Source organism: Trachymyrmex cornetzi, unplaced genomic scaffold (assembly GCF_001594075.2).
Source record: "Trachymyrmex cornetzi isolate Tcor2-1 unplaced genomic scaffold, Tcor1.1 scaffold121, whole genome shotgun sequence".
Lineage (NCBI taxonomy): Eukaryota > Metazoa > Arthropoda > Insecta > Hymenoptera > Formicidae > Trachymyrmex > Trachymyrmex cornetzi.
In genome coordinates this window covers 20,641-48,054 of record NW_017295773.1, presented here as the reverse complement: position 1 = coordinate 48,054, position 27,414 = coordinate 20,641, and the positions used below count along the sequence as shown (strand labels likewise).

The 27,414-nt window shown below is 34.4% G+C and overlaps 3 protein-coding genes across 6 annotated transcripts in view; 1 reads left to right on the top strand and 2 right to left on the bottom strand.

The window, feature by feature from the left end:
* Positions 1-3,008: 3,008 nt before the first annotated feature.
* Ras64B (ras-like protein 2) lies at positions 3,009-5,338 on the bottom strand. The gene is made up of 4 exons (XM_018517818.1): positions 5,234-5,338; positions 3,926-4,013; positions 3,517-3,728; positions 3,009-3,380 (listed from the first exon to the last, which is right to left on the bottom strand). The coding sequence occupies exons 1-4, from the start codon at positions 5,336-5,338 to the stop codon at positions 3,186-3,188; spliced, it is 600 nt and encodes a 199-aa protein (XP_018373320.1). The 3' UTR covers positions 3,009-3,185.
* A 350-nt stretch (positions 5,339-5,688) lies between these two features.
* LOC108767787 (protein Asterix) lies at positions 5,689-6,617 on the top strand. 2 transcript variants are annotated; one of them, XM_018517840.1, is made up of 2 exons: positions 5,689-5,846; positions 6,119-6,617. In XM_018517840.1, the coding sequence occupies exon 2, from the start codon at positions 6,125-6,127 to the stop codon at positions 6,455-6,457; it is 333 nt and encodes a 110-aa protein (XP_018373342.1). In that variant the 5' UTR covers positions 5,689-5,846; positions 6,119-6,124; the 3' UTR covers positions 6,458-6,617. The 2 variants fall into 2 exon arrangements, with proteins under 2 accessions (XP_018373342.1, XP_018373332.1); XM_018517830.1 differs by having other exon boundaries at positions 5,690-5,843; positions 6,116-6,614.
* A 670-nt stretch (positions 6,618-7,287) lies between these two features.
* inaE (inactivation no afterpotential E) overlaps positions 7,288-27,414 on the bottom strand; it is a 37,779-nt gene continuing 17,652 nt past the window's right edge. The window contains exons 2-16 of one of the 3 annotated variants that reach the window (XM_018517805.1): positions 27,089-27,300; positions 25,135-25,236; positions 24,556-24,742; positions 23,887-23,971; positions 22,740-23,068; positions 21,600-21,801; positions 20,975-21,163; positions 19,569-19,859; positions 19,244-19,473; positions 18,829-18,852; positions 17,443-17,575; positions 13,641-13,846; positions 9,143-9,496; positions 8,468-8,633; positions 7,288-8,391 (exon numbers count right to left, since the gene is read on the bottom strand). In XM_018517805.1, the coding sequence (XP_018373307.1) occupies positions 8,113-8,391; positions 8,468-8,633; positions 9,143-9,496; positions 13,641-13,846; positions 17,443-17,575; positions 18,829-18,852; positions 19,244-19,473; positions 19,569-19,859; positions 20,975-21,163; positions 21,600-21,801; positions 22,740-23,068; positions 23,887-23,971; positions 24,556-24,742; positions 25,135-25,236; positions 27,089-27,300 (2,989 nt within the window). In that variant the 3' untranslated portion in view covers positions 7,288-8,112. Of the gene's footprint in view, positions 8,392-8,467; positions 8,634-9,142; positions 9,497-10,428; positions 10,794-13,640; positions 13,847-17,442; positions 17,576-18,828; positions 18,853-19,243; positions 19,474-19,568; positions 19,860-20,974; positions 21,164-21,599; positions 21,802-22,739; positions 23,069-23,886; positions 23,972-24,555; positions 24,743-25,134; positions 25,237-27,088; positions 27,301-27,414 lie in introns of all 3 variants that reach the window. The other 2 variants (XM_018517788.1, XM_018517797.1) reach the window with 2 other exon arrangements.

Below are 27,414 nucleotides of genomic sequence, written 5' to 3'. Positions count from 1 at the left end.
GAATTATTATAATACAATTTACTGTATGCCACGATACGATGTCATAAAAAGTGGCGATAATATTTATAGCTGTGTATGGACATCCCGCGTGATTGGGAGTAATCGCAGTGTCAATATTAGCCCGATCTGGTCAAGAATAGCCTCGGTAGGAATCTCGTCTGACCACCTTGCCCCCCATGATCGGTCAACGTCTAAATTAGGGTGAATGTGCCGTTGCAGATGTGTATTATCATTATTCGATTATCGACTGGTCGTACCGTAACATATAATCAATGTTAATCGCTATACTTCGTTTTGCGAGTCGCATAATAACATTTTAAATTAAACAACCCTAAGCGAAATGGTTCTAAATATGTGCAAAATTTTATGACAATGTGAAATTTTTACAATTAGTGTAGTTTCTTCGTCAATCTATATTCTTCTAACATTTTATTGATTAAAAAAATTTTTGATTATCGATATTCTCGAAAATTAAAACCAATCCAACATTAAATCTTAAATGACATCTAATCATTCACTTCACTCCTCCATGAAATATCTTTGAAATTTTTAAGTGTTAAAAGATTTTAAAATCTTAAAGGATTTGAACATATATGTTATTATGTTTTCTGAGATACATACATACAGTATTATCCAAATTTCCAATTTATATTATTTATAATATTCTTGTAGCTTAACATAAAAGTAGCGACATCTTCCAGTAAGTCAGCGAAACTTCAAACGTTCGATTTAACATATATACAATATATACATATACACATATATATGTATATTTTCCAAGATGTGCGTTTACATCATTTACACTTTGCACGTAAAATACATACCTATATTAAAAAATGAAATAATATTGGGAGATCGGGAGTTTCAAAAAGAACATAATAACAATGATTTATATTCATATTATTTGGTTTACAGAAGTTAACAGATATAGACTGAACTTAAAAGTCAGTTCGCTATAGACATTATTTTTACAAATATATAAATATACTCAGTTACAAAAATAAATGGAATTTTTTATTTGATTCTTGGAGTTTCGTGAATGTTACAAGTAACATTTTGTAAAATACATGTAACATTCCTATAAATTATTATATTAAGTATAATACCATATCATCGCAAAATTTTGTAATTTCTCATAAAGTATCGCGTTTCGTAAGCTTATATATATTGTGTAATATTATTAACTACGTTATACATATATATATATTAAAGCTAGTATTATTATTAGTATTATTATTAGTACACATCTCGGTATCACCAGCAACGATTCGAACTTTGACAAAATGTGGTAGTGAAAAAGACGACCAAGATAAAAATATTTCTCATTGTTGGTGAAACCGAAATTAGCTGAACACATTTTCATATCTCCACAAATATAGCATTTTTAACAGACATCGCATCACATTATTACAAGTAACACTCAATAAACAGATAAACAAAAACAAATTTATTTTGCACAAGAGGTAAAATTTTTATATTTATAATTTTCATATTTATAATTTTTTCTTCACATTATCAGAATTATAAAGGATTAAAATATCGTTAAAATTACGTAGAACATCATGATTTTGTTTTTATAAAACAGACAACATTTTAAAATTACATACATTTAAAGCATAACTATATTGGAAGACGTTTAATTATCAATTATGAATATATTTATATCGATAATTAATTATCAATATAAGAAAAATATGTAAGTAAATACAAAAATCATTAATTTTATTGTAACATCAAAATTAGGATTGCAACGTGCTAATCAGAACTTGTGGAGTATATAGCATTAAGGTATTAATCAATTGTTAATTACAAGGTCATCTGCATTAAAAATGTTATTGGCCCCATTCTGATTTTATTATTATAATTTGCACTTAAAAATTTCAACCACAAAGTGCTACGTGTAAATATTGAGGTAACTCTAAATAATTTGAACAATTCTCATGGACATAATTCAAATAGAAATATTATTTACTCGATTAATTTGTTTGTTTGCCAAAATTACTGTGTTACTTTGATTTTCGCAATTAGACATTATGATTCAATCTAAAGGAAGAGGAAGTTAGAACGCTGCTAATAATAGCAGGAGTATTTTCGATAAGTGGCTGAATACAGAGTATTTAAGTTTTGTCATTATAAAATATTTATATCAACTGTTCTGATAGAATGTATTTTCTCAGATATCATATATACCAATACGATATCGGGTATATGTATATATTGCCAGCCATTGACTCATATGTGTGAATAAAAATTAAGTATTTCAACTAATATTTTTAAAGTTTTTTTTTTAAGAGGTGAAGAGCAAAAGCATATCCTATATTTTATAATCATAATTATCTTGTTTTTAGTTATACGAAAAAAAAAATTCCATTATATTTCAAAATGTTGGTCATACAAGTCTATATTGTCACATGAACTTGTGTTGTTATATAGTAAAATTTTTCTCTATTTGTTTCAATTTGTAAATTGTGTTTTGCTGCAATTCGAGATCATTAATCTACCAAACGATAAGCAGCGAACAAAAACAAATGTATGACGACCTAGAAGCCGTGTGCTGTTGTGTTCACTATTAAATCCAATTATATCATAATATGCTCTATAATATTTTAAGAAATACGTCACATTATAAATAACAATTGTAAACCGTTTTAAACTTTCATTCGGTAATAGTAATTTATAGATTTTTTCATAGTAAAATTTATTACAAAAATAGTTTATTTATCATTGGGCTATTGCGTCTAATAATTTGTGCAATGCGAAAACTGACCTGCCATATATAGAATGAAAGCTATTTTTCATTATTCTATAAATTATAAATTGGACAGAATGCAAAAAATGGCAAAAGTTATTTTCTGTCGCATTATAAATAATTACGTTATTGTAATCGTTATAAAACAATATCGCATATTGATGATAATCGTTGGTAAAACCTTGCCTTCATTATCATTATCAATAAATTTGACCTAAAATTTTTTGTATGTATCAATATCAAAATCCGCGTTATTTCTAATTCTAAACACAAAAAAATTTTATTTTCGCGGAAATGTAAATTATTTCCTAAGAATATATAAAAAATGTATATCTTTTTGTGCAGTTTTGAATTTATCCTTATCTTTTTTTCCTGAACTTACCAAAAATACAACCCGATAAGTATGATAAATCCGTCAGAATAAATAGTTTTGTTATTACAGCATGCAACACTTCTTCTTATTCTTCTTGTAATTTTGTTTTAGTGGTGGCCGTTCCGACAGTTGAAATTTTCTGACGATTCTCACCAGCTCGTGGAAAGCTTGATCGACGTTCATCCGTAGCTTAGCGCTACACTCAATGTATGGAATTTTCAATTGACGCGCCATATTCTGTGCCTCCTCAATTGATACCTAAAATGAAGATTTAAATGGATTAGGAAAATGTGAGGAAATAAAAATATATAAAATTACAATAATTATTCTTTATAGAAAAAATATCCGAAGTAAAATTAAAAAAAAAAGCTGTTAATTTATTAACAAAACTTACACTCCTTTGATGGTCCAGATCTGCTTTATTTCCAACCATCAGCATAGGAAATTCATCTCGATCCTTTACCCGAAGTATTTGCCTGTGAAACTTTAATATCTCGTCGAAAGACGAGTGATCAGTGACGGCAAACACGAGGAGGAATCCCTCGCCGCTTCTCATGTATTGTTCGCGCATTGCACTAAATTCTTCTTGGCCAGCAGTGTCCAATACTACACATAAACATAGTTTCGATATGATATTTGATTCTTAATTCTGGATTAAATCAGGTTCAGATGAAGCAAATAAACGTGAATGAACTTGTGATTGATGATCAGAATTAACTGGATTTATTTGAGATTAAAAATCTATATTGAAAACAAAAATAAAAACAAGTTTTAAAAAATAAATAGATTTATTATTCATTTACTGTCGAGTTTAGCTGGCACATCATCGATAACGCACTGCTTTGTATAAGAATCTTCGATTGTTGGATCATAATCGGTCACGAAATAACTCTGAAAAAAATTTTAGACTACAGTGTACATAGAATGTGCAATACATATATTACAACTTCATATATTTCATTATGTGTCTAAGTGTCCTTGGAAAAATTTCATATCTCATATTTTTAAAAATTTGTTATATTTTACATTCATAAAAACTTCCAAAAAAGTACCTTAAACCGTAAACTTCTTCCGAGTTTGTAAGTTTTTTCTTCAAAAATTACAAAATACAAAATCTTGGAAATCTTCTAAAATATTTCAGAATTCACATATATAAAGAATTCTAGAAAGTCTAGACTTCTGAAATGTTCCAATATAAAAATTTTGAGATATTTTCTAAAAAGTTATAAAGTTATATAGAAATTTAAAAAATTTTGAAATTTATATAAACACTGAAAAAATTGTATAAAGAATTGTAAAAAAAGTTTTCACCAAAGAGGGATGTTCTAAATCAGGTCTGTCCAAAATGAGAAGAATACGAGTAATTATATTTTTCAGTAGAAATCACAAAAAAATTTAACGTCTCTCACATTTGCTAATCATCGACAAGAGTTGCATTCGATGGGGCCGCATGGGCTCGGAGATAATTGAAGAAGAACAACGACATTACCGACAATTAATAAAAATAGTATCTCGTGTTGACTACGTCGATCAACTCGACGACTGCCAACAACGCGTCATGCCCCCTTCCGCCCCCTTGCGGAATACGCACGTACGCATTCGAGGTTTCGTTGGAATCGACGCGCCACGGCGCTGCCGCGTATATGACCATATATGACGATTGCGTACGCGCTGTGACATAATAACGTCCAACTCATTCCAACTGTTGTTTTATCATTTCATCAAACGTAACGCGACACAGCGATATCTCGCTTACGAATTTCACTTCCTCCTCCCACCGTTATTTTGTCGTTTTTATCGTCTTGATTATCACCAACAAGAATTCGATATGTCCAAACAATAATCAAGGTTGAATCAAGGTCTGAAAGCACGGGAGATTGCATTGCGACGCTTTTGTTTCTCTCGTTCGCGCTTTTCAAATGAAAATTGAAATTTAAATAATCAAATCCCGTCGAACACGCGAGATCCGCGAGACGCGAAGAAACGCTTCTGCGCATTGAATCGAAATGTGAAATTGCACGCGATCGATCCTGACAGATCGACAAAGTAGATTATATCGTTCACCCATGTAGAATTGACGGTAGCGAAAAGAAATCGGTGCTGAAACTTACTTGGATGAATTGTATCGTGATCGCCGATTTTCCGACACCGCCCCCACCTACGACGACGAGCTTGTAGGGCTGCGCATAGCTCTGTCTGTCAGCGACTTTCGACATCTTTCTCCTCTCTCTCGCTCGCTCGCGCTTGCTTGCTCTCACTGGCGCCGCACGCGCGCGATTAAACGCTCATCCGGCTCATCCCGCGTGCGTGAAATAGACACGACACAGGAGAAACGACGATCAGTGCGCGGAAACGGAACGGACGTTTTGCGCGACGCCGTCCGCCAACAATCGGACAATCGCCAAGAGCGAAGCTAAGGCTCGAGCGCGCAGCCTCGTACCTCGTAGCCGAGGCTCACTAAGCTCACTTTTTATGGTCGGGATTCTCCCTCCGCGACGGTGTGTCAGTAACGTAGGTTTTACGCTGCTTTGCGGAGCAGCCGCGCGCGGCGCTGCGAGTCTCGCGTTTACTTTCTGCCAATTCTGGCTCTCCTTTCTAACCTGAAATTCATGCATTGTGAATTGTGACTTTTGTGACAACTCAGCACACAACTCATTGTCAGTGATCGAATTGTGCGGAGTCATTTATAATTGTTTACATAGTACATCTTTCAATTGACACGTAAGTGTGTTATTGTCATTCTGAAAATTACTGCGTTTATTAATTATCATTTGAAATTAAATTACATTTGAACATGATTTACTGCGACATGATCTCTCGTGATAAAATAAAATCTTATGGATTTAACATACAAGTACTAATTTATTAAATAGAAATTACTTTGAAAAATAATGATGTATATATTACAATAATAACAATTATATGTTACAATGTTAATTTCTTTGGTAGGGAATAATAAAGTTATTATTTAGCATCCATATTTTATATTGCAGACATTCAAAATGAATAGCTCAACAGACCCAAGGCGACCGGATAAAGAAGTTCGCTACAAGCCACCGGGTTCAAATAATCAGTTACATATGCAAGACGACATGACTCCAGAATACATGAATGTCATAGGAATGATATTTAGCATGTGCGGCTTAATGATGAGATTGAAATGGTGTTCCTGGGTGGCACTCTACTGTTCCTGCATCAGCTTTGCCAATACGAGAGTGAGTGAAGACGCCAAGCAAATCCTCAGCTGCTTCATGCTGTCGATATCGGCAGTAGTGATGTCTTATTTGCAAAATCCACAGCCCATGATACCACCATGGGCAAGCGCTATGCAGTAAATTTTTGTACAAATCTAAAGTTTTGCACAGCTTACCTTATCAACAAACCATTTTCATCTTATACATGAGTGCAAGAAAATTTCAACAGTTAAAATAGAATAATGTTTATATTAGAATGATTGATTATATTATATATATTGTATAAAGAATTTTCCTGTAACGTACGAATGAATAATAATGAATCCACTGTAATAATTTATTATTACTCGGTATGTAATATTGAGTCCGTGTTACATTGATAATTTTCGAAATCATTCTATGATCACTCAATATTTGGATAATCTATTGCATATACACTATATACAGACGTAGCATTTTTTTCGTCGTTTATTTCTTATAAATAATTTTATATTATGTATTATATTAAAATTAATTGTATATTCTACGAATTTTCCCTAAGGGTACTATATAAATAAATGTTACATTTTCTAAATATATATATGTTATATTGACTAGAATTTAAATGCCACCTGGTGCTATCTTGTTTTTTTTTACATAAGTACAGCGACATCAAAACTTGAATTTTTTAGAAAGGTCGCATACTTGATAGTCGCATCTTTGGACTATGTAATCGCGAAATATTCCTTCATTCGCATTACGTAACGTCATCAAACTCGAGCAACTTGATTAAAGTATATAATAAAAAAATGTATCGATGGTTATTACTGCATCGTATCAATTTGTACATTAAAGCATGTTTTAAGAATAGTAAAAATTATACGGAACGTATGCGAGATTTGATTTTTATTTGATACAGATTTATATTTAAAAATATATAAAAATCAATCTCTTTGTAATTTTAATAAACGATATTGATACAAAATAGGCCATTACTGCAATATGCTGCAGTACATATTTTAATCTTAAGAGATTTATAGCTGCAGAAATGCATTTCTTTCCGATTCTAAACGAGCGGGGAATAGATTTTTTTTTTTCTGATATGGAATTTGAAAATTCCCCCAAAAAGATAGATAATTTCATATTGCACAATTATGTCTAGCTTCATTGATCAATTATTAAATAATTGCTCGATTATTTTTCAACATTGTTCTTAGGAATATGCACACGTATCCTCTTATCATTGATATTTCTAAGTAAATCTGTTAAAAGAAGTTGTTCTTTGTAATTGTGACTATTACAATAAGATTACAAAATTGTATCTTTCGTAATATCTCTAGTTGAAATATTTGTATCAAGACAGGACAATAATTGAAGAAAGTACGTCTGAATCTGTAAATCGAAAATGGACAATCGAAACGTACAAAAAACGTAAAAGTGTTTTAAAGATGTTCTAATTCTAGATCTTCACACGTCTGTTAGAATACCGTTTGGTTTGATTACCTAAGAAATTTGTAAATTGAAGGAAGAAGAGGAAGTTGAAGAAAAATTTGGCACATGTATTTAAACATCTACTTCTGACTACTATTATCGTGTCTCGTGGTCCTCGATTGGTTTTATTTTAATTCGCTGAGTTTTAAAGTCATTTTACGCGTAATAAATATTCCTTTTAATTAAAGTTAAAGAGAATTAAACCATACATGAGCCGCAAAAAGCGAAATTATTACTTTATTTCTTTTATCTCGATTGGCTTTTTTACTGAATTAAGAATGCCTTCGCAATCGCGTTGATTATGTCTCTTCATATAGAATCTATGACTAGACGCTGCTCTCTCCTCGTCCCACCAACGTAATGGGATACACGTATTTTTTCCGCTTAGCGTTGAAAAATGGCGAATTGTGCTGGCCGGGAGTCGGTGTGGGCGATAGGCCTCGGAGAAGCGGTAACGAGGCGTCACCTCCCACGCCGGTAGCATCGATTCCTTTCTTCCATTCAGCACCTAGATCCGTGGCCGGTGCCATAAGTCCTTTGCACTCTGGTGAACTACGCACGCTGAGGAAGACATCATTGCTACTATCACGTTGCCCAGAGGAACCCTGAAAATACAAAGATACGAACTCGTTATATGATTGTAGGAATTATTTTTTACCGCAAGGCTTTGGTTATACGTACCTTCGCTTCGTAGAAATCCAAGCTAGAACCGGTCTCTTCCTCGTTAAACTCCACTTGAACGCGATGCGAAGTACGGGAGACTCTCGAAGAGTGTGAGGATGTGTGAGTTGACGAATTCTCCGACAAATCGTCCCTGCAACACGCTGCTGTGCATGTCCGTTGTTCTCTGAAACATGTATCATTTATACATGTGCATATACAAATTCTGATGAAAAAAAGTTCAAGACACTTGTGTAGGATAGATTTATTAACTTCATTAAAATATTTAGTAGACCAATGTATGCATAGTCAGACCTTATATTTAAGGCTTCCTCAAATTTATCTTCAGATGCTCTACGAATTATTTTATTGGCAACTGAGTATCCAAAAATAAATTTAAGGAAGTTTTAAATATAAGACCTGATTATGAATACATATACAAGGCAATAGTTACAGAAGAATCAACCCTATCAGAATTAAGAGCGACTTTTGATATCGCGATTTAGGCTCAGTTTCACAATGGTTAACTCTTAACTGAGGTTTAACTTAGTCCTCATCTCTTTCTAATGCTGGAAATAAGTTGAACTTTGGTTATCAGCGTTAACCAAGTGAGTTGTGAAATTGAGCCTTAGAAATGTAAGAGTCTTTGTAAAAGACACGTTAAATTTTGGCTTCTCTTTAGTAAAAGATATCCACCTCCTAAGGGTAACAGAGTCCCGCCGTCTCGGGACCGGCGGCGGAAGACCGGCGGCGGCCAGACTCCTGGCGCTCTCGTAACTCGCCTCGCTATTGCCGCTGCTACTACCATTGTTACTGCCTCCCGCGTGCTCCCCCGTCCTCAGGAAGTAGTTCTTCGCTGAGAGCATCGCGTAGTGCAGATTATTCTTCAGATCGTCCGCCGCCGTCGACAAGTTTCCCGGGATCTTGGGGGTGCGTCGCATCGGCCTAGGTGCCGGCACTACCGGCGACGGCGGACTGCTCGTCGATGCCTCCGACAGCGTCTCCGGTGTAGCCAAGGGTGCCGTACGCGAATCGTCCCAGCGACTCGGTCTTCTCGGGCCGGGAAAAGAAAGGAAAGGGTGAATTTCGTCGCAAGGGAAAAACCCGATAATTTTTCTATTCATCTATAAAACGAAGTTTTATAGATTCGTTTCAAGGTCCAGACGGCACAAGTGTCCTTCTCTCGGACCTTGTGTCATTTGGGAACACTTCCTGCGCGACTGTGATCTTTTGGGATTTATGATCGTATTGATGCGACGATAACTTTCAAGTGCACGATATATATGGTGAGGATTTGGATCTAAGCGAGAGAAGCGAGAGTGAACGAGAGCGTGAAATGAAATTACTAGATCTGAGTGAAAAGCGGGTGCGACAAGTGATTCATTTTTTCGGATTCCTGATATCTCTCTGCTCAATGATCCCTGTGATTAAACGCTTCCCCTACTATTCATTCAAATATTCTTTAGAATTCGCTATACTTTCTTATAAAAATCTACTTTGCCTTTGCGTTAGAGATATCTTGATTAACCTGAATACGTTCTAATAAAATCAATAATTTCGTGTTCAACAATCGTATTTTTTTTTAGACGTCCAACAAAGATACGATAGCGTCGTCGTGCCGGTGGTCAGAGTTCAACGTCATCACTTCTATCGCTGCTATCAATCTCCTCTTCTTCGGGGTTCGTTCCCGTAATCCCGATATTAATCCTTCGCGATCCGGAGCGGTCTAAAATGTTTGAAGATCGAAAAAAGGAATTTTACAAAGATGATCGTTTACGCGTATCAAGACTATCCTGAAGGGTACAGTCAACAAATAACTACTAATACTTATAGAAATGGTCAATTCGTAAAATTCTCTCTTCCGATTAGTCAATCAAATGCTTGAAAGGAGAAATGGGAGCAATTACAATTCTATCAATTTCGATCCTTGATTATCGATGCTGCCGGATTGCGAAGGGTTCTAAGTGGTTCATCATCCTTACGGTTTGCCGTCTTCCGGCCTGGGCGTGTTGAGCAGCTCGCTGGCGAGGCTGACGTACTCCCACGGGATACCTCGAGAGTCCACGCTGAGCTCACGACCGGCCTGTGGTATGTCCGTCGGGCTCTGCAACGACGTGAAGCTCGTCTCCAGGCAGAGCCGGTGCGGCGGCGTGCCAGCTAGATTGCCCAAATGGTATCTGCTCGGGCTGGACGGCGACAACAGGGCTCGCATTTCCTGCTCTTGCAGCTCCAGCTCCTGGATTTCAATCGTCTGATGCTCGCGCACCGTCTCCGACGACACCTCCGTCAAGGACGCGTGTCCGGACACTAGCCGTTGCGGTTTCGCCGGTCCCAGAGTCGTCACAACCTGGCACGACGCGAGCCACGACGTAGGATACAGTCGTGCCTCTCCGTTATAGAGTGTCGCGAAACTACAGGTACAAATCTCGTCCACGAATTTCTCGAGCTCGAAATCGATTTTCCCCTTTAGCAAACATCTCGTTATGTTTCTCTCGTTTCAATTTTCTATCTTGAATCGCGCGCTTGATAATTAAATGTCACGTGAAAATTGAAACAAGTTATCTCGTAGAAAAAGAGCAAGAATTCGGGAGATCGCCATTTTATTTTTCTACATTGAATTTTTCTACATCTGAATGTTTTCGTAAAATTTTACTTAAATAAATTTCTTGAGTTTGAATAAAAGGAACAAGGATACGCCATTTGCGCTTATATCGATTTTCAAGAAATCCATTTTCTATCACTTAGTACTTCTATAAATTTATTGGTATAAGCGACACTTCTTTGTTTATTTCTAAACCTACGTTGCTATTCTTACGTTCAAATTTTGTACCTATAATTTGTCGACACCCTATACAAACTCCTTTATTTGTGTGATTTTTATAAATAATTATTTTCATTTATCCATTCTTTTTTTCTTTTACCATTAATTTATTGTTTAAATACTATCGTATCGACTATCTAAATAGAGTATATTATTGTAAATCAAGAAATCTTTATATACTTATTAAGATTTTCTTTAAAGCTTTTGAAAGCGATCCGAGGGGGTGACCACTAGCTGAAATATTGTCCCACAGATTACATGATTTCATCTGAGATTACAAATAATTTTTTTCACTACTATGAAGTAATTTGGTAAAATATACGATTTTATTTAATGTTATACAATGATTTCTCGTGGTTGCATATGTAATTATCGGATTACACAGAGATTTTATATAAATTTTATAATGATTTCGAGGATTCTGTCCCACGATTACATTAAGTGGTTACCCCCTCGAAGCGATCCGTTGTAATTTTCGATGGCCATCGCATCGGAGATAACTAACATCCGTGCTTTAACCGCAAATCAACATGAACTCAGTCAATTAGCATAAGAGTCGGAAGTAATCGCGAAATGTTTAATGCAGATAATGAGAACATATTAGAATTTAGATGATAAAGTCGATAAGACCTCAAACGGAAGTCTGGAACGAGATATTTATTTCTCATTTCATCAAGCATAAATTTTCCTAATCGCGAACTCGACTTTTCTTTCTCTCTTTGCATCAAAGAAGTTAATCTATCTAACAATTTTAAAGCATTTACGCTCCGCTCAATAATAAGAATTGCCGCGTTATCCCGATTTTTTTTTGTGGCAATGAAATTTTAATCTTTTATGTCACGTCCAACAAAGCCTCTTTTTGAAAAGATTAATCCCAAGTTTTTTCTACTTAGCCAAAGTTCATTCAAAATATTCATTCTTCGAAAAAATCTACTTTAAACTTTTAACTTGGTCTTTTAAAAATGTTTCTCGTATTCCTATGATTTTTTACAATTTTATAGATTCATGATAAAATATTTTTCGTGAAAGAGAGTAAGTGAGCGTTTAGAAGCTTCTTATATCTCTGATACTTGTTTAAAAAAATTATATTTCTTCTTTATGTTATTATCACATCATATTGTTACTAGCACTATTAACTATATTTTTTCATCTTTTTATTTATAGTATCTATATAGTTTTGATTTTATGAGAAAAGGTCTGTCATCACAAAATAAGAATTTATTTTTATAAATGAAAACCAAGAGATAAAAGCTATCTTTCGTATATCGTAAGAATTTGTTGCGTCTCACTAGCAATCGTCTTTTAGAATTTATAATAAATATACTTGCGCTGTAAAATGATATTGTTCATACTAATTAATTATTGATTAGCTAAGTCCATGTATGTCACTTCCTAAACAGTTATTCCTTGCAAACATCAATCTCGACGCTACTTCCTACTATTGTCAATCACACCTGTTCGATCATAATAGTTATCAGCATGCAGATACTCTCGCCAAACTCTATTCTAGAATCAATCAGGCCAATCGACTCTAATCGAGTGCCGAGTGCACAATGAAGATATCATCAATCAGTGCATGATGCGCATGCATTTACGTGTATGCGTGTGTGTATGTATATGCGTTCTCGATTTATGATTACGAATTACGATCAATGTTGCGTCAGGAAGTGCTTACCCCTTTTGTCGGAGCACAATAATTGAATACCTCGCCCTGAAATTGACCAACAAAATCTCGGATATTTCGGTTTAATTAATACTTCGTATACCGAAATTTGCATTGAACCATGAATTATTCCTGGTTTGATTCCGCATTCATCACAGAATATCATTTCACACAACCTAATACTTGCAAAATATCTCAGTTTGATTCCACGCAAAATATACGCAAAATATTTTATTCTAACAAATTCAAAGAAGAAAAATACTTTGGTATACATATAATGGTATTATATCGAGTAACAATTATAAAAATTGAATCTTAAAATACCATATTTCCATGTGAAAATTTGTTTCCTTGCAAAAAGGAAAAAAATAACATCACGTTCTTAAAACCTATCGTACTGTTTTAATCGTATAAAATAAAAATTTGTATTGCTGGTGTATAACAGATACTTCTTTGAAATGTAAAGAAAAACGATTCGTCTTTTACGATATATCGTATAAAATGAAGCGATAGAGATAAAGAGAGAAGAAAACATGAAGCATATACTACTTCCGAGACGCCTCGAGCACGTTTATCCCCGTTTCCACGTGGATCAATTCCAGACGGATTTTGAAAATTCTCTGAGATATATCCGCGGGATATTTGAGGATCATTTACGATATTTCTACGTGAGGTGTTCGAGCCCTGGATCAAGTCCCCCGTCCAAGTACCTTGTGTCATGACGCGAGGGTGCGGTAGCGCGGGCGTCCAGTGTACCCCGATGATGGAACGTCACGATGTTCGGGTGGTGATCGAGGGGAGGCCCTCTGAACTCGGTCTCCGTCGTGTCTATCACCGCGATGGTTGCAGTAGTATCGGCCCCCGGCCCCGTCGCTGCCCCCGCTTCTGCGCAGCCCCGATCTCTGCACGCCAACACCTAATCCACATCGTAGCCACCCTCAGCCACCCGCTTTGCGCTGATTTCACTCACCACTCATTCGCTCAGCTCGGCCGATTTTTTTACGACAGATTCTTCCAAATACATTCGAAAAGGTCTCGAAATATTGTTTTACAGTTTTCTACTAAATTACTTCGAGGTTTCAACAAGTTTAAACGCTGAATATAAGTGGATGCCACGTCCGTCAAACCCCGATCGGTAAACTAATTATAATTGTAAGTAATAGTTGTTTCTCATGTTTGCCCCGAACGCATCGACTTATAATATTCTTGCGGTTGTACTCCTTTTTTTTTTTTTTCGAAAACGCCCCTTGCTAGCTAATCCAAACTGATGGGCGATTAGACTCGATTAGAATCAAGTTAAACATCAATTTCCTTCTCGTTGTAGATCTACGATTATAAGGTGCATGCAAAAAGGATCGTTGTTGCACCATTCGCACGATTTAATCGTCTGACTTCGTTATAATGTAACTTCTTGATCCTATTTCGGGCTAAATTGCAGCTGTCTAATTGCGAGTCGGTACAACGCTTAGATAATCATATCTGATTTTCCTATCGTGTCGGAATTTCAATTTGAACTATAGTTAGAACAATCGAACACCCCAATGCCGAATCATTTAAAGTTTTAAAGCATTAATTTCAACATTAACTACGTTAATTGTATTCTTTCTTTTGACGGTTTATTACGAAATTCTTTTTTCTAATATATACGTTTGACTTGTTTGAAAAACCAAAATTGTTTAATCATGCGTATTTATCGCTAAATGTACAAGATCACCATTTAATGTTGACAGAACAGGCTATAGAAACTGTCTACAAGTCTACAGCATAAAAAGATGCGATAAAAATAATAATATTAATAAAACAAGTAAATTGCAGAATAACAAAAACAGCGGCTGCGTGACGCAACTTAAACTGATAAATAACTGACGAGCGCAAACAAAGTAACTAATAACATAATGCTCAGTGTTTCACAACACGTACCAAACATTCGAAATGGAACTGAGATTGGAAACGAGTATTTACATATAATTAATATATAATTCCATTATATATCTTGTACGAGTTTTTTTACTTCATATGTTATTTTTAATTTTATTTCCAAGCGTAGCGATGCGTCAAGCATAAAAAAATTATTAAAAAGCATCGATGAATGAACCACGTTATTCTTGTGGTAGAAAATATTGTATTATAATTAAAAAATCATAATTTATACAAAATAACATAGTTATTACAGAAATCGTATGCACTCACAAAACGTCCAGTGTAAAATATATTTTATTTCACATTATCATCGTTTATTTAGTACTCAATACGATCGTCCGAATCGTACTGTGTTGAAAATTTATACATAATTTCCAAAATGGATAAAAATTATACAAAGTCAATTTGAGTAATCGTTTTCAACGATAAATGCGCGACGAGAATGCGAAATATTGTTTTTACAAAAGAGTACAGACATGTGCCTTCATTTTTCAGTTTATATTTTAGATTAGTCGGTTTGCGTGCAGTAGCAAAACAAGAAGAGAAAATGAAGAATACAGATTAATCTATGAGAAACATAAAAAATAATGTGCATCTTTCGTTTAATCCGCAAATCAATAACGACCAACTCTTGTTTACTATGTAATAAATTAAATTATATAATTATAAAAATCGTCATATATCGTAAAAAGTTATTAAAAATAAATAATTTTATTTAAATTATATAAAATTATAACTAATAATTTTGAAATTAAATTATATTAATTGTTATTTATTAATTAATGAGTTGAATAATAATTATATTTGCGAGTTATAATGATATTTGTTTACAACAATTATTACTGAAACGTAATGGGCCTCCTTTGGCATTCTATATACCATTTAAGAAAATAAAATAACAATTTATATTCTATAAAATAAATAATAAATATATAACGGTTCTTTCTCTACAATAATCAAGTAAATTGTAATTATCATTATCCATGTCTTATAAAATAATTTGTACGTAAAATTAATGTCTTTTTATATAACGATATCGCGTGCAAACAGTAGCGAATTCATGTACGCCACTATTTTCAACGAGTTCATGCAGTATATGAGGGCATGCACGTCAGTCATGTTACTCTACTTAGGCGGATATCAGGAATAATAACTACACGAATATTCAGTGAACGAACATTGCACGAAATAACGATATCGTAGAAATAATTAAGGTATCCTGATATCAAAAACGATTACAAGTCTCTTAATTAGTAATCACGATGGCGAAGTCAATACCGTCGAAGCCAAAGGGAGAATTAAAAAATGAAATTGAGAAATCTTTTATATATTTACTCGTACTTTTTTTTCTTTTCAAATCTTTCTAAATTTTTCTTCACTATTCAACATATCTGATGCAGATACCAAATTATGTATATTCGTTAATAACCGTCAATTTTATTTAACAAAATTACGAATTACTTCGTTATCATCGGTTAAATCGACCTTGCAAAATTCCCATGCGTCCAATTAATTCTAGCAGTACAAACTTGAATCCACGAAATCCAAACAAAATTTCAAATCGCTAATTTGGAAAAAATATCTAATTTCCTTTTAACAAGTTTGCGATATAAATTTTTGATATAAACTTTTTCATTAATTAATGACACTTATCATTTTACTCGGAGTCTGAATTTTTAAAATAAAAAAAAAACATAAAAAAATATATTTTGATGAAAGTTATAAAATATATAGTTGGATTTATCAGATCCAGCACCTTTTTAAATCTGTCCTGCTAGGTTTAGTTGAACTTTTATACATCATCTTTACGTCAAGTTGTAATCAATACAAGTACAATTACAGCGTTCCAAAGCATAATTTACACTTGCGGTGATCGCACTGAACAATGAAAGCAAAGAAACAATGTGATTATGCTAAATAATAATAAATTACACTAGAATCTACAGCTATGCTCTACGCTAATTCATACAGACAAGTATCAAATAAATAATTACGCATAGAAATGCCTCGATGTTTCTTTTCTGTTTGCAACCAATAAAATAATAAATAAGTTCTCCATAGCCACTACTATAATCTAACGTGTCACTTCACGCAAGTCTGTCACTTATAGGGTATCCTAATTATTTAAGAAGACATTTAAAATCACTGAAAGAGCGGCGGTCCTTCGATACGTGCGATTATTCCGCGAATCGCGAATCTAATTTCAATAATGAATGAAAAAGAGGATCTGTCGTTAAAATTAAGATCGTGATTTGCGGGATATCTCATTATTACGTGCGACTCGCGGAGGACAAATCTCCGATCGCGTCAACGCGATTCTGGCAGGGTCTCTTTACGTTCGTACACTTCCACGTCAACAACGATAGACGTACAATCGACACCCGGACGAATGTGCGCGCGATCAACACCATTAACAGCCTGATCTGTGGTCCTGCTTATTCGATCTCGCTGGACCACCTCGTTGGGGATGTCGGGTCCGTCGGTGGTTTCCTCTAAGGGTTCGTAATGACCCGGTTTCACCGATGGGGTTCGGCTCAGTGGTGTCTGCGACCGTTTTACTTGCTGCCGTACAACGCTCGCGTCCCTGCTTACCTTATTCAATGCACGTAGCATGTTGTCCGGCATGTGGTCCTGTATCATCACTGGGCTGATTAGCACCTCGTCGAAATCACACGGACCGGCCCACAATGCCTGATACACTGGCTCGCGCTTGTTCAACACTTGTCTGAAATTCAATGTAAAAGAATGACTTTGAGCCAACCGCGGATCAATAAACTCCACTGGTTGAAAGACCATTGTTTACTGTTTGGTGTATTGTTTATTCCATCATAAACTATTTTTCAATATTATACATACGCCTTTATAAGTAAAAAATTATTTATTTATAATATATTAGCAGCATAAATTAACTAAATATGTTATACGTTTATCCTCACTATAAAAGTTAAATTTTTCACTTAGGAAAGGTTTTAATGTTTTTAAGACCTTTCATTACCATGCTATATATGTAAATTGTTTTCCGGCATTTATATCAATTTCGAGAATGAAAAATAAAAATAAAGGTGTAAAAATAAAGGAATTAATTCTACGGGATACATAACAGCTATTTAATTGCTTGCAACAATTATCAAAATTTATGGTTTTTGTTGAAATGAAAATCTTCGGTCTAAAATTTTCAGAATTTTTCGTTGTAATCTTTCTTGGTTGTATATTAAATTATACATTATTGTATTTTATTTAAAATAAAATTTCATTATAATAAAATAAAACGTCATGCTAATTTGTTTCCTACAAGAAATGAAAGAATCATTTATAATATGGAAGCATGCAGCTCAATTCACGTAAGGACTATAATCACAAAAGATTATAAGAATTGAACTGTTTTAATAAATTATGATGTATATAGATACTAAAACTATCAAAAATTACCAAATCCCACTTCTCTTGGCATAATATTACTGAATAAAATATTCTAGTCATGCATTGCATATCTCGAGAAAACTGTATCTGAATTCTCAAAAAGAAGAAAAATTTGTTTTCTTAACAATCATTTCACTTGTAAATTAAATTGCACTACAAATTTTTAGACTAATCTGTCTCTTTAATTTTAAGTTATTTAAAAACAAACTACTTAATAATATTCTCGTAAAAGCCATTGCGCACAATTTATTATATCTGTATAAAATTGGAATTTTATTAAATAAAAAAGATCGTAATTTTGTAATATCATAAAAAGTATGCAATATTTATATGAAGAATAAAATTCCGATATATAAACAGGTATACATTTTTCTCGAGATATTATAAGTGGAAACCATTACGGAGCGAAATTCTGATATCGAAATATAGCGAGAAGAAGTAACATCCTACATAATAAATATAGGATATAGACCCAATAGACACATGCGGGCATATCTCCAAAATGCAACAACTCAGAGCAGTAGTCCTGAAAATGTACAAACTATCTGATAGACATACCTCCAACTCGTCTCATACTTCTGCCTAAAAAAAAATAGAGGCGCGATTAACTTTTCATTTTTTTCCGGCTAGACGGAGCAAGATCGAATTCATCTCGCGTGACATAGAAAAGAAATGCTTTAGCATAATCATTCTTTTAGCATCAATAGAGATAATTTTCGGCGATAGAGAAATATATATTCAAAAGCGCGATAATATAGAAATAAAAAAAACTATTAGAGCTGGAAACTTATTCAAATAATAAATAATATTGTGATTTTCATGCTTACTATTGCAAAATAGAAGTATTTAATGTTTTTGATCTTGAACGAGCTCAAAGTCATTATTGCTGGCGCAATTCAATCTTCGATAAAACAAGTAATTTTACAAAGTAGTCGAGATTCTATTTTAGATCAAACTATTAACTAATACTCACTCGCCCTTGTTCGGATGATGTCGCACCACGTGTATGATCCGTCCTGGCGGATATAGGGGTCTGTGCAGAGTTAAGGCGATGCTGGAATCACTGGGTACGATGGTCTGAGCACGCGCCCGGTCCTTGTCCCGTTGGTATTCGCTGATACAACCACCGGCTTCCAGGTTGGCCGCCGACGTGGGTGTCGAGCCGCAGCCGCAGCACATCACGGAGCACGCTATTGTCTTCCACTAGAATAATTTGTGGATAAACCGATCGCTCAATTATCGATCCGGGCGTGATAAATGTTGGTCCAACAACATTTCAGGGTGTTTTCCTTTTGTACCTTAGGATCGACACTTCTCTTTATAGCGTTGATGAGGTCCGCCCTTAGACTTTCCATTTGCCGAAGCCCTATCCTCGGTACTACGTCCTTGCCCACCACCACGGAGGTAATAAATTCCTGCGTGTATTGCTGGGCAGGCATGCTCAACAGTCCACCAGGTGGTCCGAACGAGAAGCACATCAGATCCGGATAATCCTGTTTTAGCAGAATCGCGAGGATCGCTGCCGTGCCAGCGCCTAATGAGTGCCCCACCAAGGTCAGCCCAAATTGATGCGTACCCCTAGAGGTATTCTGTGGCGAAATCCGACAAAAATTCCAAACAGTCTCCTTAGCTATTTCTGGTATATAAATACTTTTTACATCCATAAAAAAGATTTCCGGATCTAATACTATTATTCTTCGATCTATCAGAAAATAAGATCGACATGGAGACAATCATGTTTATTGTTAACAAAAGAATACTTTTTATTATTAAATGAAAAAATCTTAAATTTAGAATAAAATTATCTTGTATATCAAATGTAAGAATGTATAAACTTTTAAATTTATATATTCTGTTGTCAACTCAAAATAATAAGGGTGCGATAAGAGAGATTAAATATGTCAGGAATAATTTTTATTTCGTTATCAGAAATTCTTTCTGAGAGGGTAGAAGCTCCAAGGAAGTTTAATTACAAAAATATTGAATACGAATATTTCCGGTATATCTCCAAAATCGAATTTCAGGAAAAAATACAAAAAATACAACGGATAAAAGTACGAACATTTTAATTTCAATATACGTAGTCCTTAACAAAAATCTAACCATAGATCACCATACAGTTTTAGATTATTTTAACAAAATAAATATTTATTTTCGGTTTTGTCTAATCTCGACAAATTTTCTATGGCGATAAATCAAATTTAGCGTACATGTGCGACTGGATGGATCATCTATTTATACAGTACGTTTAATGTACTATATAAACCGAAAAATTTAACTGACCCGAAATGAAATATACTCAACGATACGTTAACGAGTAAAATCTCTGTTGAAAAGATAACTGGCACATTCCGCTGCAAGTAAAAAGTGCGTGGATGACCTGGATAGTAAATTTATTTCGCAATTGTTCGTATATTCAGGAGGAATCGATGAGAGAGAGAAAGTGAGAATTATTTTTTATTGCGTGAAAAGAGGGGGGGAAGCTAGGATTGAAGCAAATGCAATAATTTTATGTTGTCTCTTAACGTAAATTAAACGTAAAATTATATATATATATATATACTTCTTGTTATATATCTGCTAAAATAGGTGCTTACAGTTTATTCTGTTATCGATTATGCAAATAATGAAGTAACGCGATAACTACTTCGGGGCTATCAGTTATTTTGATAACGAGCGACTCATTTGCACATAATATGCCTACCTTTGCGCGAGCACACGCGATAATGTCCTCCTCTTGCAGCTTCTTGCGTATATATTCAGCGGTCTGTACCATCCCCTTGTGCCCGAACCAATCCTCCCTCGGCGGTGACAAAGGCAACACCTCGCCTTCGGCGTTCAGGTCGGTCAGCACGTCCTTCATGCTTAAGGTCCCTCGTATACTGATCACAATCTATATATGTGTGTAAAAGACACGAACGATTGAAATACGGAAGAATAGAAAACGGAAGAATAGAAAAAAAGAAGACACGAAAGTTAAAATCACTAAATCGATAACAATTCTGAAAGAAAATAAAAAAGATATTAAAACAGTAAAAAATAATATAACAAATCAATGACCTGAATAGCCAATAGATTGATGTAAACATCGAAAAATTTGTTACATGACTCTTCTGCTATTAAGAAAAATAATGATATCTATTATCTCCGATAATTAACATCTTCCATTTGATTCTGTGAAGCTGTCTTTACTGTACCAAGTACGCTTTACCGTAAAATTAATAACTGGATATCGATGAAAAGTAAACTTTGACTCTTTGTTTAAGAAGCTCATAGCTCTTCAACGATTAACGAACGATACTCGAGAAATCGCGTCGACAATGACAAACCTTTCTCTTCGTATAATCGAGCGCAACGAAGAACGGCGTCTCGCCAACGTCAACATGGAAGGTCGCATAGACGACTTCAATCTCCCCCAAAATGAGCATTCTACTCAGGGCAGCGTAATTGCATCGGCAGCAATTGTCCTCGATGACTGTCGCCATATCCTCGTGACGAGTGCCGCACGGAAAGCAGCAGCAACATTGCAATCTACCGCGTAAAGGAGAAGGTAAACAAGATAAAGCGGAGGCGTCGTGACCAGTACGCTCACGTGATTGCGAATGGAACATTACAAAGAAAAATTAATATGTTATACCGTATATGCGCGAAATTAACACAATAAAAAATATAGTGGAAAGCATGCAGTACTTTTTAAATTAATAACTTTTTGCAACTGATTATATACTTTATTTTGTTTATACTTGTTTTATCTTACCCTACAAAGTTGTTGTTATATTCTGCAGTTATTCATATTTTAATGTATTTACTTTAATATTCTTTAACGTTTTTTTCTCATACTTTCTTCGTTCTTTATTACGATAGTTTCCCATGCGTTACATTTTCTGACGTTCGAGAAGTTTTCTTATATGCTTACATTGCTTACGTCGTAATACATTCAAAATTTGTAACATACTTGTATAAGACAAGTTTTATACTGATCGTTACGAGATATAAAAAATAAAGTTTATGACATTCTCAAAATTTTATACTGATCGTTACGAGATATGAAAAATAAAGTTTATGACATTCAAAATTTTATACTGATTATTACGAGATATGAAAAATAAAGTTTATGACACGCAAAAAATAGAATATTTTATTTACGATGCAAATCTATAAGAAAATTTACGTTTTATAAGTAATTATTTAAACAATAATTAATACTATTTTTTGGAATAAAGATTCTATTTTCTGGAATAAAGATTTAAGATTGCGTATTAACTACCACGTTGACTCTCATTCGTCCTAATTTTTTTTTGGGATTTTTTGTTGTTGAATTTGAGAGAGTCCGTAAGAAGATTACATTATTACTATTTTAATCATTTAAAGTTAAAAATATTGCTGAGTGATAATATTCCGGTTGTATTGCAGCTATCAGAGAACGCATATTACACAATAATATGATAAGCTTCGAGCCTAGAAATTACCTGGTGCATAACTGGCAGAGTTGGGTGGAGGAATCAACGAGAAACATGGGCCAACCATAGGCGGCGAGGGCAAAGTGCATATAGTGGATAGCCAACTGAAAATGGCCCAGATCGCCGTCCTCCGTCAGGGACAGGAACTTTGTACGCGAAGTGACCGGCACTCCCGACAGGAACTCGTATGTATCGTTTTTGCGCTGCTTAACTATCAACTCGCGCTCGATCTTTTGGAATTTTCTGAGCAGCACCAGGCCAGCTACCACGTCCGATGGCACCACGTCCAAGTCGCGAAAGAAGTCGCTCAACAACCGGGCGATGTCAGCGAACGAGTTCTGCGAACAGCAACGTATCGTTCTTTCTGTCAGAATGAAATTCTTGTTTGGAGAACAACATATAATTAATCTTTGAAAGTTAAAATAATTCTTTTCCAGCAAAATTTAATTTAATATTATACTGTTCCTTACATACCGCGCTAAAAACTAAAAACTGTCTAATTTTTTCTATTTAATTTTAAAATTAAACATCTTTCGTATTTTCTTAAAGTTTCAATAAAATATATTAAGTTAATTACTACATATATTTTTATATTACTGATAACTGCAACAGATTTATTAAAAAAAATTTTTTTATACATAGTAATAGTAATAGTTTTGAGAAATGCATTTTTATATAAAAATATCGTGATTTATCAGAAAATGGAAAATTATTTTTTAAAAGTAACAAGTTATAGTTACCGTTATACTCAAGAAAGTAACTTTTCGTTACTTTTCCATTACTTTTTTAAAATCGACGACCGCCAATTACAGCGGACGGACCTAGAGGCTTTCTAGTCTTCAGCGCTATGAGTGACTTGTGTCGTATCGTGTCCAATCGTGTGCAAAGTAACAATAAAAGTAACTGTAAAATTCGTTACTGTTACCAAAAAAATGTAACTTCGTTACTGTTACAGTTACCAAAGAAAAAAAAGTAACGCAGTTATCAGTAAAGTTACCAAAAAACTTGTAACTGTAACTTCGTTACAACTAACGAGTTACTTCCATTTCCTGGATTTTATACAAGAATGCATTTCTTTCTGTCATCTATTCCTATATTAGACGCAAAGATTTATTCTTCTGAACTTCTTCTCTATTGATTGTTTCGTACTACTCACTCGATTGCGATCGGAGTTACCCATGCAACAGAACAACACTCTGCATCTATTGTCCCAGCTGTCCTGGTAAGCACGTATGACTTTTCTGCAACACGAGATATAAATCGCGTATTTAGAGCATTCGAATACTCTACCAAAGACGCTAACATATAAATCCAAGCGATTGTAAAAAACCGCATGGTGAAGAAAATGAAAATCTCGTGGCAGTGAGATATAAAATGGATCAACAATGCAGTCATTACAGTAAAAAAACCAGAGCGTTGCTTGGACACATTTAGAAATGGGAGCACATTTTAAGAGCTATTTCCGCAAAAGAATCTCACTCCTTCGGATTATGTCCGCTTTCTTGAGCTTTATTTGCAATAAAACTAGATTCAAGATTAACTTTTAAGTTTGCGTTTATCATCAAAACAATAAAGAATACAAAATAAAATAGAGATGAAAAATCGATCCGTTTCTTGTCCCTCTTCTTGTCTCTCTTGGTATGTTTTCAATGTTTTATATCATTTGCAATTACGTTGATAAAAATGTAAAGAGAATGTCATGAAAGAAATTCTCGCAAAATTGAGAAAGGAAGGAATGACTATCTTATATTCATGTTGGACAAAATGCAACGCGCAAAACATGAAAAAGAAATCGCAAAATGTTTTCGTATGTAAAATACCATACCGTTGTCGCCAATTTCGACTTCTGCTGCCGCTACGTTTGTAATGCAACCTTGCCCCCCTCGATTCCGCCTCCCTCATGCTGCGCTGATATTTCTTCATCTTCACCCAGGACCTGCCAGCTGCATCGTACGTGCACCAAATGGTCACCATCATCAACGCCAGCAGGCACCAGTTCGATATCACCAAACCTGTTAAATTCAACTCGTTTTCGCATTTTGCGGTGCATTTGATTTATAGACGAAAAATATATTTCGCAAAATATCAAACAATATTTTTGCGTAATAGGAAAAAGGTGAACATATTTTCCAACGACTGTTGAAAGAAATACAGGCATGAAGCAAAATAACAAAATGTTATTTTTAACTCAAGGATTGGATTATCATTGCTGATCCTTTGATATTTAACAGGGTAATTTATGGAGATACAGTTTTATTGTTCTACTGTTTTATGATAATATTATAAATATACATTATCAATATTTTGCGTGATATATAGCTCTGTTTATAAACGGTTAATTTATAAATTTTTACGCTCTATGTCACGAAGAAACGTGTATGTAGCTCTCAAATGCAGAACTTACCTAACATAACGTCCTTAGCTTGGTCCACTGGACAGGTTTGGTAATAACGCGCCAGCCAAGTAACACCTGTGCACAGCCACCCAGTCTCCACCAGTACCAAGACTAGAAACAAACCCTTCGTAAAATCTCATGTCGTCGTAATTCTATTTTCTCTTCCACCTCAATGCAGCGATCCAAGCGGAATAGCGCTCTTAATTAACTGGCGTATAAAGAAAAAATTTTTTTAATATAAAAGTGAAAAAAGGCTGCGAGGAACTGTCTCGAGAAATTTTGAAATATTATCTCCCTCTATTATCTCTCTATTATGTGTCATCTTTCTACATTGTTTGTGCTTACGCAAAAGCTTTTTTACAATAATGAGGAAGTACGCCTGTCACACCGACATCGCGTCGGATAGAAAGATTGAAGTAATCAACAACATGCAACTTACAAAAGCTTTCTTCGATGTCGCGGAATTTATAATAGCGCGTATCGGCGCCTGCCTTCCGAAGCGGAAACGCACGCGGCACGACTGAGAGGGTGTTTCTGCGGCGAAACAAACACATTTGACCCAGTTGCGACAATAACCGCGACTGTCTGAGGTACTTTCAAATCACCGCGTAGGATTTGATAAATGGATTTAAAATATCTGTACGTACACTATCGTTGTTATATCGAATTTTAATGAGATAGGAAAAAAACAGTTATATATTATCTATGTCATGAAAAAAAAAGGCTACAATTGCCACGACCAAAAGTCGCGTATCAATACATTTTTTTATAAGAAGTATAGTGCGATTGTGATAACCGTAAGATTAGCAATTATTATTATTTTAACTATTATATGGCTGTTTTAAAACATGTTCATCTTACAATTATTACAACCAAATGTGTTGATGAGCGAAAATTATCATTATTTCCGATATTATTTGTGACAACCGTAACATTTTTTCTGTGTATTTATATATTCCTCGAGTAAAAATTTAAATGTTTATTAAACAATGTTTAATTAATTATCATTATGACCAAAAAAAGTGACGATATTAGTAACGTGTTACTTTCCAACTTTGACACACAATCTGTAATAAACGAACCTGTAAAGTTTAAATTTGTCAAAAATACTGTCATTAAGAAATAATATAATATATTAGAATATTCCTTTCGATTAAAACAGTTCAAATAACTGCTATACATTGCGAAGGAATTATAAGTAAAAAGAGATGACTGAAAAATGCGGAAAAATAATCGTCTGATTAATTTCGCTCCCTAGACAACTTAATATTCCGCGTCATTTATATCAGCCGACGTTAAATTATAATGAAATCGCGAATTCATTTCGCGCAGATTCTGTGCAATTTAACAATACTACGATGAAAAATAAATCATATAGAGAGCGGAAAGGCGCTTAAGTAAAAACAAGGGCGCTGCATTTTAACGTACATAAGTCAAAACAACTCTCATCTCGCAAACGTGGAAATTGCAACAAAAAAAAAACGAAAAATACTCTGATATAAAATAAGAATCGAAGTAAAACTGCTAGTAACGAAAAATTGAAATGCGTTATACGTTTACACACGATACAAAGTACGTAGATGTTACACAACAAATATTATGATATAAAACCATTTCATCAATATATTATATTTCATGTTGACAACCTCTCAATATTAGTCTACAAAAATTTAATAATATTGCCGACAGGCAATATCAGCATATTGAAAATACATACTGATCGCAAGTATATATATTATTTATATCAGTGATATATTCGTACTTATTTTACAAAAAATGAAAAACACAAAAATTGAGGTAAAGAATATGAAATAAAATCATAAAAAAAATTATGTATTCTAGATTAAAATATATTACTCCCAAAATACGGTGCTACGAATTTTATTCCTTTCTATTCCACTTGGCACTTCGATTGAGATGTAGTGACATGGATTAACAATGAGTACAAGATAAAGATACTCACATAGTCGGAAGTAAAGGACGTACTGCATCGGGGCTCTCGCCGTTGTATCCAGGATGCTGCCTCTCGTTGCCAAGAAGCAGATGTAGAATTCTACCATCATGCAAACCACGAAAAGACCCTCATATCCGATCACGTACTGCCACAAAAGAAGAACGCAGGTATCGCTACGATCCCATTCGAGAATTCCCAGTAGAATACCCAGCACTGTCAACCTGCGTACACATAAAGAAGGCCCTTTAAGTAAAATTTACGAAGTAAACACATCTAAACCTAGTTCTCGCGGTGATAAATAAAAGCGTAGTAAAAACAGTCGTCCCTGCAGGATT

Bases quoted from the DNA above. Each gene is read 5' to 3' on its own strand.
- Ras64B (XM_018517818.1), bottom strand. From the start codon at position 5,338: ATGTCGAAAGTCGCTGACAGACAGAGCTATGCGCAGCCCTACAAGCTC. The intron at 3,729-3,925 runs GTAAATGAATAA...GTTTATGTGTAG, and splicing joins TGTGCCAGCTAAACTCGACA to TATTGGACACTGCTGGCCAA. The intron at 3,381-3,516 runs GTAAGTTTTGTT...TCTTCATTTTAG, and splicing joins ATCTGGACCATCAAAGGAGT to GTATCAATTGAGGAGGCACA.
- LOC108767787 (XM_018517840.1), top strand. From the start codon at position 6,125: ATGAATAGCTCAACAGACCCAAGGCGACCGGATAAAGAAGTTCGCTAC.